Genomic DNA, 12,516 nt, shown 5'->3' with positions numbered 1-12,516 from the left:
TGCACACTGTTAAAAGAACACACAGAACTTGAAAGTAAAGAGCAGGAAATGGAGATGGAGAGGTAAAAGGGAAGGAAAGGTTTTTCGAAGAAAATAAGATCTAAATATAGATCTGAATACAGAATTGAAATTAGTCCTGGAGGAAGGAGGGAGAAAAGAAAAAATGGGAAAGATACGTTTAAAAGCTACAAAGCAAGAGATAGCATGATTTGGGATGGTGATAGAAGAAACAAAAGCATTATAGTTTAAAACATGGCCAAAGTACGCAATGCAACAACAAAGTAGGCAGGGATGAGGTATGCGGGTGCTCCTGTTGCTCTCTAAAGGTTAAAAACAAAAACTTAAAAGGGTCTTAAGTGTGTCCAGGAACAGTGGCTCATGTATGTAATCCCAGCACTTTGGGAGGCCAAGGCAGGAAATGATTTGAGAACAGACTGGGCAACATAGTAAGATTCTATCTCTAAAAAAGAAAAAAATCAGCCAAGTGTGGTGATGCATGCCTGTAGTCTTAGCTACTTGGGAGGCTGAGGGGGAAGACTGCTTGAACCCAGAAGGTTGGGGCTGCAGTGCTGTGATCCACCAGACTGCACTCCAGCCTGGGTAACACAGCGAGACTCTGCCTCAAAAAACATAAAACTCTCAAGTGTTATTTCAAGACTCTTCCCTTTGGAGAGAAATCACACAAAAAGTCATCTGATATAGATGAAAGCTCTCCCGAGGTGAGAACAAATGTTCTATAAAAGCTGTCACTTTGAACACTTGTAAAGAAAGGGAAAAAAAAAAAGTGTCACTACTGGATTTCCTCAGTCCAATATCCAACAGGCTACATGTCCTAAGACCCCTAAAATTAGTAAAGGGGTTAATACCATCACACTGAAAGGTTCTTTTACACAATGAACTCCAGTTCACTCCCTTATTCTCAAAACCTCTGTCCAAACAGCACAATTTCTTTACATAATGTTATGAGTAATTCTGGAGAAACATCATAGACGAACTAAACCACAGCACATTACTGAACTTTTAAAATATTAAACTGTACATGTTCAAACAAATCTTAAAAGCAAGTCAAAACCCTGAAATAATCTGATAGTAAATCTTAGACTACTGCATTTCCCAACTTGCATTTAGCATGTCTTTAACAAGAATTTTACCCACACCCTAATTCCAGCTAAGTGATCAAACATCTGAAAGTTCAAAACCATAACAACAAGGCCCAAAAACAGAGACATACAATGATTTACAATTACATAGCCTTAATTACAGTGATCTTGTCAGTAAATTTACATTGACTAAACGTCAGCGGAAGATTCCATACCATTCCACAGTTAATTAAACTCAAGTTAGGCCGACATATATAGAATACATACAAAATCCTAAAATAACATACTGTGGATACACATACAATTGAGCAATGTTTTAGAATGAAAGTCAGATATTAAGAAAATAGAAGAAAATAGTTGCTGAGTAATCAATATTAAAAAGATAAGGAAAATCAAACCAGTATTCACAACTCCAGAGTTTATGAAAGTGATAAGCAGGGCCACTGCATATGGCTTCATAGGCTACTTACTGAACAACTCTAAAGGACACCATTCAGAGAGAGAGGAGAGGCGGAGGAAGATTCAGAGAGAGAGGAGAGGCGGAGGAAGACTAAGCAATATATTTTAAGCTGGAAGAAAATGCAAAAAAACAACCACCACCATCACCCCCACCTTAAAGAGCCCAGGTCTCAGTAGCAGAGACAGAACAAATATAAAAAGGAATAAAATAACATAGGCAAGGTTTTATGTCTATAAGACTGGCCTTGAACTAGCACCATTCATTCACCTTTATCAAATACTGAAAGTCTACCACATGCCAGGTATGGAAAGATATACACAGTAGTGAGCAAAACAGACAAAAATCTCTCTATCATCATGAGACTTAAATTCAGGGAGGAAGAAGGGAGGTAGGAAATAAATAAGCAAAATATTTGGAATACCAGATGGTGGTAAGTACTCTGGATAAAACACAGTGATTTAAAATAAGGTAGTCAAGAATAACCTCGGTGAGGAGATCACACTAACAGAATGAAGATTCCACCATATTTGAATAAGCTGTCTTTGCCACTCTCACAGGCAGTATTATATTCTCTTCTACTATCCACTCATATCCATCCCAATTCTAGGGACAGACTAGGTGCTTGACTGATTATCAGGTGCAAATAAGGGATGCAAAACAACCTCACCACATCGTTAGGAATTTATTTAGAGACTGGGTGAAATAAAAAATTAATTTTTCTGCGCCAGGCACAGTAGCTCACGCCTGTAATCCCAGTACTTTGGGAAGCCGAGGTGGGAGGATCACGAGGTCAGGAGATCGAGACCATCCTGGCTAACACGGTGAAACCCCATCTCTACTAAAAATACAAAAAGTGAGCCGGGTGTGGTGGCGGGCGCCTGTAGTCCCAGCTACTCAGGAGGCTGAAGCAGGAGAATGGCATGAAACCGGGAGGCGGAGCTTGCAATGAGCCGAGATCGCACCACTGCACTTCAGCCTGGGCAACAGAGTGAGACTCTGTCTCAAAAAAAAAGAAAAAAAAATTAATTTTTCTGAAGTGCCCTTCAACATGCCAAGCTTCAGGACTATATGAGGTACATTCCTATAACATCTACATTGGAGTGGGCAAACTAGAGCAAGTAGGCCAAATCCAGCGCACTGTTTTTGCAAATAGTTTTCTGGAACACAGCCCATTTGTTCATTTTCATATTTGGTATGGATACTGTTACATTACAATGGCAGATCTGAGTAGCTGTGACAGAGACCACATGGCCTGTAAAGCCGAAAATACTATCTGGCCCTTTACAGAAAGGGTTTACTAACCCCCGGTCTACATCACCACCACCACCATCCCAAGTAACACAGCCTTCAGGGCCATCTTCATGAGCATGTGATCACTGTAGTCACATGGGACCACCAGTCAGGAGGAACCCATGATTGGAGTTTAATACCCTGTGATCACTGTCTTAAAATTCTTAATAATTTGATCTCTAAATATCAGTTTTGTAAGTAAACTCTAATAGGACTCCAATGGAGCATGTGCCAGGGGCCTGACACCTCAGCTTACCAGCAGTCTGCCTCTCCAGGAAGTGTTCTCACTCAATTGAACCCTTTGGCTCAGTCTGACCTCCCAGTCCTCACGCCACAACTCGGGGAAAGGCAAGGTGACAGCCATCTCCATCCTAGGCTAGAAGCACCCTGGCACATTTCAGAGGGTGGCCTCTTGCCTATCACTGATGTAGGTAATGAGCATGTCCTGACGTGGAGACTCCATATTTGCTTAGGGGTCCATAGACCTGTACAAAGACGAGCTCTGCAGAAAGGGGAGATTGACATCCTCATCACAGGCCAGGGCCCCACATTTTCATTCAGCATTAGACTTTGCAAATCATGTAGGTGGCCCTAACTGCTTTCACGAAACAATTATAAACTAGAGTTATAAATGAGAGTTGCATTCGTCTATCGAATCCAGCATAAAATTTGTTTCTGTTTTGTCCCATTCCACTCTAGGCCATCCCCTTAACTTTGCTGCAGCCATACAGCTTTCCTCCTATATCTTCAATCAACAAACTGATTTTCACTACAGGTTACTATTACATTTACAATCCTCATCAACTAGAAATAGATCTTCACATTTCAATCAAGTCTGCCTGACTGTCACAACTTCAGAGTGGATGGAGTTCCCTGACTAAGCTGATCCCTATTTACTAAGGGGTCAAATTGACTGGTGTGGTACATCATCTCCAAAGATGGCCACTATCGCTTTCTTCCCTCCATGTATGTGCATGTTTCTCCCCCACTGACAGATGGAATTTATTCCTTCTTCCTTTGAATTTAGGGGGTCTTTCAGCTGCTCTGACCAATAGGACACTGCAAAAATGACACTACGAATTTCCAAGCCCAGGCCCTGAGAACGGCAGCTTCCTCTTCCTTGTATGCTGTGGGAAGCCAAGGTCACATCAAGAGGGCACACAGAGGAGAACTGAGATGCTTAAGTCAACAGTCCCAGCTGAGCTCCCAGAAAATAGACAACATCAACTGCAGCCAAGTGAGTGAGACATCCTGGAAATTCCAACCCAATCAAGCCCCAAAATGGCTCCAGCCCCAGCTAACCCCATGTAGACTAGACTCAACAATTCCCTGATCACACTCAACCCATGGATCTTAAAAGAAAATAAAATGCTTGTATTTAGAGATGATTGTTACACAGCAATATAAAACTAAAACACCCAAGTCTGAATACCAACTCCATCACAGCTGGGCCTTTATTTAACTTGTGTCTCATGTTTCTCATCTGCAAAATGAGGATAATGACATTATCTACTTCATAGAAGTGGAAGGATTAAGTGTGCTAATATGTATAAAGCATTTAGCAGCATTTTATTAATATAATGTAATTACTGTTCTATTATTGCTATTTCACAATTGATAGAATGTATTATTTATTCCATCAACTTGCTTTATTTTCTTCAAAGAATTCATTACTATCTGAAATTAGGCTTACTTATCTATCTGCACTCCCTCCACCAAAGCATGAGCCATGAGACAAAAACTTAACTGTCTTATTCACCAACACCTAAAACAGAAGCAGACAGAAGTACTTAATAAGCTATTATATGTCAGATGAATGAGTTATAGGATCTTTGTTTCATAATTAATAATGATATCTAAAAACTGCTACCATATCTTTAGCATAAATCTGACAAAGGGCACTCAAAAACATAAGCTATAAATTATAATATGGTATTTTCATGATACAATTCCAATGCAATTATTTGCCACTCACATATAGCCCTCCAGTACTAGATCATGTACTGCTCAAATGTGCCTAAGCAAAGGCTACCATTTGATTCAGCACTGTTCAGGTGTGTACTCATTTGTATAATTTTTTTTAATGAGCTAAACTCAAACAAATAAATAACATATTTACAGTTAATATCATGACATGCACAAAAATAGCAAGAGAAACTTTAATCTGGGGTATGTTTAAAAGCAATTTACCCTCGCAACCCAAATTAACATAAAACTGGTCTTCAAGTTAGAAGCAACAACTTGGTATACAACACATTTGAGTATTGGTGTACAACCTGGTGTACTACTTAGTATACAACATATTTGAGTGTAAATTTCCTCAATTAGTTTTTTCAACATGTAAAGATCTATTTTAAAGATGAAATAAAAATCAGACATTGACATAACCCTGATACACCTTTGAGAAAAAGCAAGAGTCTACAAGGTTAGAAAGACACACGAACACATAATTCAGTATAACAAGTTATCCTAACTTTCTTCTGCCTTGATGCTGATGAGAGAGGTAAGAAGCTCTCTTTACCTCCCTCTTTCAATTATAGATTCGAAGGAGTTTTTACATTTAAGAACAGGATTTTATGAGGCAAACAAACCAGAGATAGTACAGAACTTCAGATGAGAAATGAGTGCATAAAAATTAAGAAGACAGATTGCTGAGATATGTCACTGTGCAGGTAGGGAGGGCCCATTCAAAAAAATTTGTATGCTAAGAACAGAAATTTTAAACTTCAAAAATGTAATAAACCCACCAGAATGGTTAAAATTAAAAAGACTGACAGCAGCAGAATGTTTGCAAGTGTGTGGAGCAACCAAAACTTTCATACATTGATGGTGGAAGTATAAAATGGCATAACTACTTTGGAAAAAAGTCTGGTGGTTTCTTATAAAATTTAAACATACACCTACCCTATTACTCAGTAATTCCACCCATGGCAAATAAAAACATATGTCCACAACAAGATTTGTACAAGAATATTCATATCAGCTTTACAAAAAGATTTGTACAAGAATGTAACAGTTTTACTCATAACAGCAAAAGAAAACTAAAAACAAGCCAAATATCCATCAATAGCAACGGATAAACTGCAGTGTATTCATATGATTTATATGATGAAAAATATACAATAAAAAGGGATGAGCTACTGATACACACAAAAACATGGATCAATCTAAAAAACCTCATGCTGAATGAAAGAAGCTTTGTAGACTACATGCCGTATGATTCTAGAATAGGCAAAACTAGGTAATTTGAAGTGAAAAAATCAGAACAGTCACCTGGGGGGTAGGAATTGATCTAGTAAGAATAATAAGGAAACTTTCTAGGGTGATGGTAATGTTCTGTATCAGGTCAGTAAAATTTATCTGTAAAAGGTAGTGGTACAAACTGAATGTCTGTGTCTCTCCAAAATGTGTATGTTGAAACCCTAATCACCAGAGTGATGTTATTTGAAGTTAGAGCCTTTGGGGGGTAATTAGGTTTAGATGAGGTCATGAGGGTGGGGTCCCTATGATGGATGAGTGTCTGTGCTAACATCAGAGAGTGTACTTTTGCTAATCTAGGTTGTATATATAGCCTACTACATACTAGGCCGTATGGTCTAGCCTATTGCTCCTAGACTACAAACCTGTACAGCAAGTTATTGCATTGAATACTGTAGGCAATTGTAACACAACAGTATTTATCTAAATATATCTTACAGGACTCTAGTATATGAGGTCCCTCATTGAATGAAAAGTCATTATGCAGTACATGAATGTCCTCAACTCTACCACTGTAAATGAATGGGCACGGCTGTGTGCCAATAACATTTATTTACAAAACCAGGAGTTGGACCATAGTTTGCTGATCTCTGCTCTACATGTCAAAGGTGGTTTGGGTTACATGAGTATATAAATTTGCCAAAGTTCATCCACTAGGCCATGTAAGATTTGTGCATTTCAATATACACTGATTTTACCCCAAAGAAAAAGAACCATAAACAAATATTAAAATGTAGGCTAATGAAAAATTCGTGGCTTGCAGGCAAGTACACTGATCCCTGCAACTTACTTCAAAAGGATCAAAAAAAAAAGATGGATTGATAAATACACAACACAAATAAAATAAACTGTTAACAACTGTAGAGCCTACAATTTGTATGGAGGTTAACTGTACAATTCTTTCAACTTTTTTATAAATTTGGAAGTTTAAATATTAAATGTTATTAAATGTTGGGGGTAGGTTCAGTAAGGGGCCACTGAAGGTTTTTGAGCAAAAGAACAAAAATAAGATTGATACAGGTTGAGTATCCCTTATTTAAAACGCTTGGGACCAGAATGTTTGGGATTTCAGATTTTTTTTGGATTTTGGAATACTGCATACACATAACGAAACACCTTGGGAATGGATCCCAAAGATGAACGTGACTGTGCATGAAACTAAATTGTGTTGAATATGTACGTGTGGTATTTTCCACTTGTGATATCATGTGGTGTTCAGAAAGTTTCAGATTTGGGGGCATTTCAGATTTCAGGTTTTTGGAGTAGGAATACTCAACCTGTATTCTACAAATATGATTCACATAGTACAAACAATTCCTCAGGGATGGTCAAATGAGGAAGAAAGTTAATAGACAATATTCCATACGAGGTAATGCATCAATATTTAAGGAGAAGGAATTAAGTACAAAAAGAGTTCACTAAGACAAGAAAAGTCAGAAGAAGTCAAGAGAAGCAGGAAGTTTCTTATTATCAGGAATAAGGATGGACTTTCAAAGAATGTTCATACTGTCAATATAACAGAGAAATCAAGCAACGTGAGAACTGAAAAGTAGCTGTTAGACTATGCAGTTGGGTAACCTTGATAATGTAAAAAAGGTATAGTAAGAATATAAACCAGATAAAATACACTGATAAATTCCAAAGAAACAAACAAGAGACGATCAAAGGAATAAGGTTGGCAAGAAAAGGTGACAACTAGACAGTAAGGAAAGGTAAGAGGCTGCAACACTTCCTTCCAATGGAAAATGAAATGACTATACCGAAAACTCATTATATATTATCTCATCCAGAACATGCACTATTGGGTGAGGCAGTCAGCCATGGGCCTGAATGTCCCTGCACATTCTTGCTGAGTGTGTCAGTCTGTAAAGCTTTCCATTTCCTGATACTGAGCTGTTTCTTCTAATAAGTTACATCGGGAACAAAGATCAGGCAACCACAGTGTGTAACTACCATCCCAGGAAAAGGTAAACTAGTTTGTTTTTTGTTTGCTAAGATATTTGCTGCTTGAAGAAAAAAAAAAAAGGCTGCACCCTTGGTTTTGAGTTCCTCAGCTGTGATGCAAACCCACTGCATGCATCCATATGGACACCCAGCCCCTTTGTGGAATTTGGTAGCTAGGAAAACCTACACAAATATGCTGATGTTCGTGCTGCTTGCTATGCCATAAGTAATGATCGGTCTCTAACCTGGAGGTCACCTCTTTTTTGCCAGCAACCGTGAAACATTAGCACACTAACTTATTAGCTTGTAAAAAGGGTACTTATTTATCATGTACCAGTCTTTATATGTTTTACACACGTATTATATTATTTCTCACAATAATCCTAGTCAGGTAGGTACTAATATGAGGAAAATGAGGCTTCAAGATGTAAAGTAACTAAGCCAAGGTCTCACAAATTGCAAACAGCATCATCTAATATATAAGCCCAGATGGCTTTAAAACCTGCAGGTTTTTTACCCGTTAATAGTCAGGCCTCCTTCAAGCCTCCTTCCCAGCTGATTTATTGAGGGCAACTCTAATTCCCCAGATACAAGAGCAAAGTACTCAAATTTTGTAGAATGAATACTTCAAATTATGTTCCATAGAAAATTGATATTTTGGAAATGTTAACATAATCTTAAATTTTTAAAAACAAAGAACAAAACAAAACAAAGATTAAGAAGAGCTAGGTTAAAGAAATCCAAATCACTGTCTTTACTGCAGAATTTTTCATGGTTTTAATATGCTAATGTATTGTAAATCTTCCAGTTACACTTACTCTCATTCTGAAATACAGTTTGGGAAATTACTGCTACAATCAACACTGCCAATTTAACTTGTACACAGAATAAGAAGTCAGCTTGGTACAGGTACAATCTTAGAAGTCAGCTTGGTAGAAGTACATAATCCTTCAAAATAGAGAACTTTGGACGGGCTCTGTGGCTCACACCTGCAACCCCAGCACTTTGAGAGGCCAAGGTGGGCAGATTATTTGAGGTCAGGAGTTTGAGACAAGCCTGGCCAACATGGTGAAACCCTATCTCTACTAAAATACAAAAATTAGCCAGGCATGGTGGAGCACACTTGTAGTCCCAGCGACTCAGGAGGCTGAGGTAGGAGAATCACTTGAACCTGGGAGGCAGACGTTGCAGCAAGCCGAGATCACGCCACTGCACTCCAGCCTGAGTGACAGAGACTCCATCTCAAAAAATAAATAAATAATAAAATAAGAACATCAAAGTTAGAATGTGGTCTAGCAGCTGCAAGCCAAGTCAACTTTATCATAGTTAGCAACACTGCTCATTTACTAACGAACAAAACTGAATTTCCCAGAAAATTATGTACCATACCTGGCTTTTTCTGAAATTAGAAGGGTAACAATCAAGAATTTTTGTAGCTCTAAACTGTTAACTGCTTTACTTAATAAATTTTGGGTGCTTTTAACAATGAAAGGAAAGATCACAGAAAAAGCAGTTTCTAGATAAAGCTTGTGCACTGGCTAATGGTAGTAGGTCGTTCTGATGACCCTGAGCATCACTGCTAGCTTTCCAGTATGAAAAGTTGTATTTAAATTCTTTAAATAAGTGAAAAATTAACATTGTATACCATCTCACCCCTAAGTATACTTGCCTATCTCCTGACTTAGTCATCCCTTAACATTCGACAACTCAAGCTGTTTATTGCTCCAGTTTATTACACATTCCAGTTTTCCCAAAAACTGAGCTAAAGGCAACCACAAAATAGTTATGTTCATCATATAAGCCAGAGCTGAATACTGATCCCTAGTTTAAAAAGTCTACTGAAAATGTCAATTCAGCTTTTTCTCTGACATACACTTAGATGTTATTAATCAGGCCATTATAAACAAAACCAAGAGTTATACTGGATAGGTTAAATGACTATGTAAGTTGTGTAACCCTAACACTGTTGCCTTACAAGGAAAACAAATCGATGTCCTACCTACTTAAAGTATTATCTTTAGAGGGACTGGTAGGCATTATCTTTAGAAGAACTGATTTTTGCCCTCTGCTCTCAAGGAACATTCAAAGTCTATGTGGGACACATCATCAGTTTGAAAAAAATGAGGGGAGGGGGCAGCAATAAAATATGTCCATTTATTTTGAAAGGAGCTGTAGGGAAAACAAATATCTTAAAACTGAGAGCTACATAAATTAACAGTGTTTTAAGTAGTGACGTGTGTAGGAGAACATGGTTGATGTTTCTAATCTAACAGGAAGATTAGAAAAATGAAACAAGTTCCACTGCTGATATTATTCAATATTTGTATCATTTTATTTTTGCTAACATTTACAAACCTAGAAATGCCCTTCAAACCATCAAAAGGGTGTACACTTGAAAAATGCTTTCCATACTAGGAGAAACAGTATTTCCCAAGTTGTTGAGAAAAGCTGCTACATTTTCAAAGAATTCGGAACACGGACCTTTTGTAGGTTTTAAAGAATGCAAACCAGTTGAAAATAGAAGCCTCATGAGCTTTTATCTTAGAAAAATGCAAAATTACATACATTGGGATCTCATCTTACAGTGTCCTTCATATTGCCAAAATGTACTTATTAATAGAAAGTCTTGGCTTATAACTAAGTCTTACATGTGCAGATAGATTTGAAAGTTGAAACCTGGGGCTAACATACCTAAATTTGTAAAATTTTATAAACCATAAATTGCACCACCACTGCTATGTATTATTTATCTCGTCTCCCTCAGTAAATGGGCTGAAAGTTTGTAGAATGACATGCTACCTAGCTGCAACAGCACAACAGCACAGTCAACTATTGCTCAGTCCATTTTTAACTAAGGTTTACAACAGGAATCTTCAACGTCACCACCAGAATACACAAAGAAAAATATATTTAAAAATTGACACTGAAAATATAGAGGAACATATTTCACTTTTTTCAACATACAGTTACCAAAGTTTACACAGTTAAGCTGGAAAACCTTGTATTTAACGAAAAATAATTTTTCGAACAAGATTAGAATTTGTTCTACTAAAACTACCTCTGTTTCCCCTCTAGCCAAACAAAAAAAAAACAAAAACAAAAAACTGGGGATTACAAAAAATACAGTCATTTTTAATACTAACATAATGGAAAAGGACAAAAGTCACAAGGTTAACGAGCAGACAAGATCAGCACTATGGCTAGTCTTTCTCTTCGGTTCCACAATTCCTAACCCACATTTTTGCCAAATCCCACTCTACACAGTACTTACACCTTCACCCACCTACCCACCCACCCACCCCATTTATGACGGCGATCACCTTCCGGGCAGGTATGTGAAGTCAGCCCCACTTCCAGTAGACAATCGACTAGAATGTCTCAGAAGTGACTGAGTCAGAGAATAAGAAAATGATAAAGTGAGAAATTAAAACAGATACAAGTTGTAAGGTGTGCGGAGGGAGGTGTCTCAAAGGGGGCTAAGGGTACGGGTGAGGAGCTAGGAGGAGACTTGGGGCGACAGGGAAGGGTTTCGAAGCAGTCCTAGGCAGGAGTGCGCAGGAGAGGCGAGTGAAGCAGCTCCAGTCAGAAGATCCAAAAGAAAACAAAACAAAAGCCACAGCGTTTCCTCTGGGAATAACCTGAGGAAAGGGACTCTCGGGACGCCCCGGCGGGAGGCAGTCCCGGGAAGCACAGGAGGCCGGGAACTCACCACCTGGTAGCGCCCCGTCCCCGGCTGGTGGTGATCCATCCTGCCCGGCTCGGGATCCGGCTTCCGAGCGGGGGAGTTCTCTCCGTGCTCAGCTCCCTCGGCCACCCCCGTCGACGACGTCGTCGCCGCAGGGCCCCTTCCGCCTCCGTTCCTGCCGCCGCGGTCTCCCGGCGGAAGCTCTTCACTTCCTGTGCCTCCCGCAGCGGCCGCCGAGACCTCCGCGTTGGTCGCGGTTCCGCGGAGGAGCACCGGGGCGCCGCGCGCACTATTGAGCATGCTCGGGCCGCTCGCGCAGACTCGCTGGCTCCGCCGGCGTCCCATCCGCGCCGCCAGTGGGAGGGTGTAGCTAGGTGGGAGGAGATGGAAAAGTAAGGCAAGTCCGGGGGAGCTGTCTAGGTTGTCAACCTGTCGAGTGGGCGGTCGCAGAAGGCGCGCGGGGGGCGGGAATGACCCGTCCTTGATTGGTCTTTTCTATGTGCGCGAGTCTCGCGCAGGCACGAGCCAGTGCGCCTTCTCACCACACAGAGACAGAGGCTGACAAAGGCATGGGGCCGCGTTCCTAGAACACCTGAGGACAGGTCTCCCGGGTACCCGACACTTCCTCGTATTACTCACCCAGCGTAGGACGTGGGGAGGAGATTCATCTCTAGAACATTGCTAAAACGCTTATTCAAAAATCATTCGTAAGATAAGGGATTTTTAAAAGACTAATATAGAGTAGTTGTAGTTTACAGCAAAATTGAGAAGTTACAGAG

General features: G+C 39.6%; 1 protein-coding gene across 1 annotated transcript in view; it reads right to left on the bottom strand.

The window, feature by feature from the left end:
* NDFIP2 (Nedd4 family interacting protein 2) overlaps positions 1-12,191 on the bottom strand; it is a 69,078-nt gene extending 56,887 nt beyond the window's left edge. Inside the window, exon 1 of the mRNA XM_015121297.3 lies at positions 11,762-12,191. Coding sequence (XP_014976783.3) covers positions 11,762-12,082 — 321 coding nt within the window. The 5' untranslated portion in view covers positions 12,083-12,191. The remainder of the gene's footprint in view (positions 1-11,761) is intronic.
* Between the last annotated feature and the right edge of the window lie 325 nt (positions 12,192-12,516).

This window comes from Macaca mulatta, chromosome 17 (genome assembly GCF_049350105.2).
Source record: "Macaca mulatta isolate MMU2019108-1 chromosome 17, T2T-MMU8v2.0, whole genome shotgun sequence".
NCBI lineage: Eukaryota > Metazoa > Chordata > Mammalia > Primates > Cercopithecidae > Macaca > Macaca mulatta.
The sequence above is the reverse complement of the archived record's forward strand: the minus strand, read 5'-3'. Positions and strand labels throughout refer to the sequence as shown.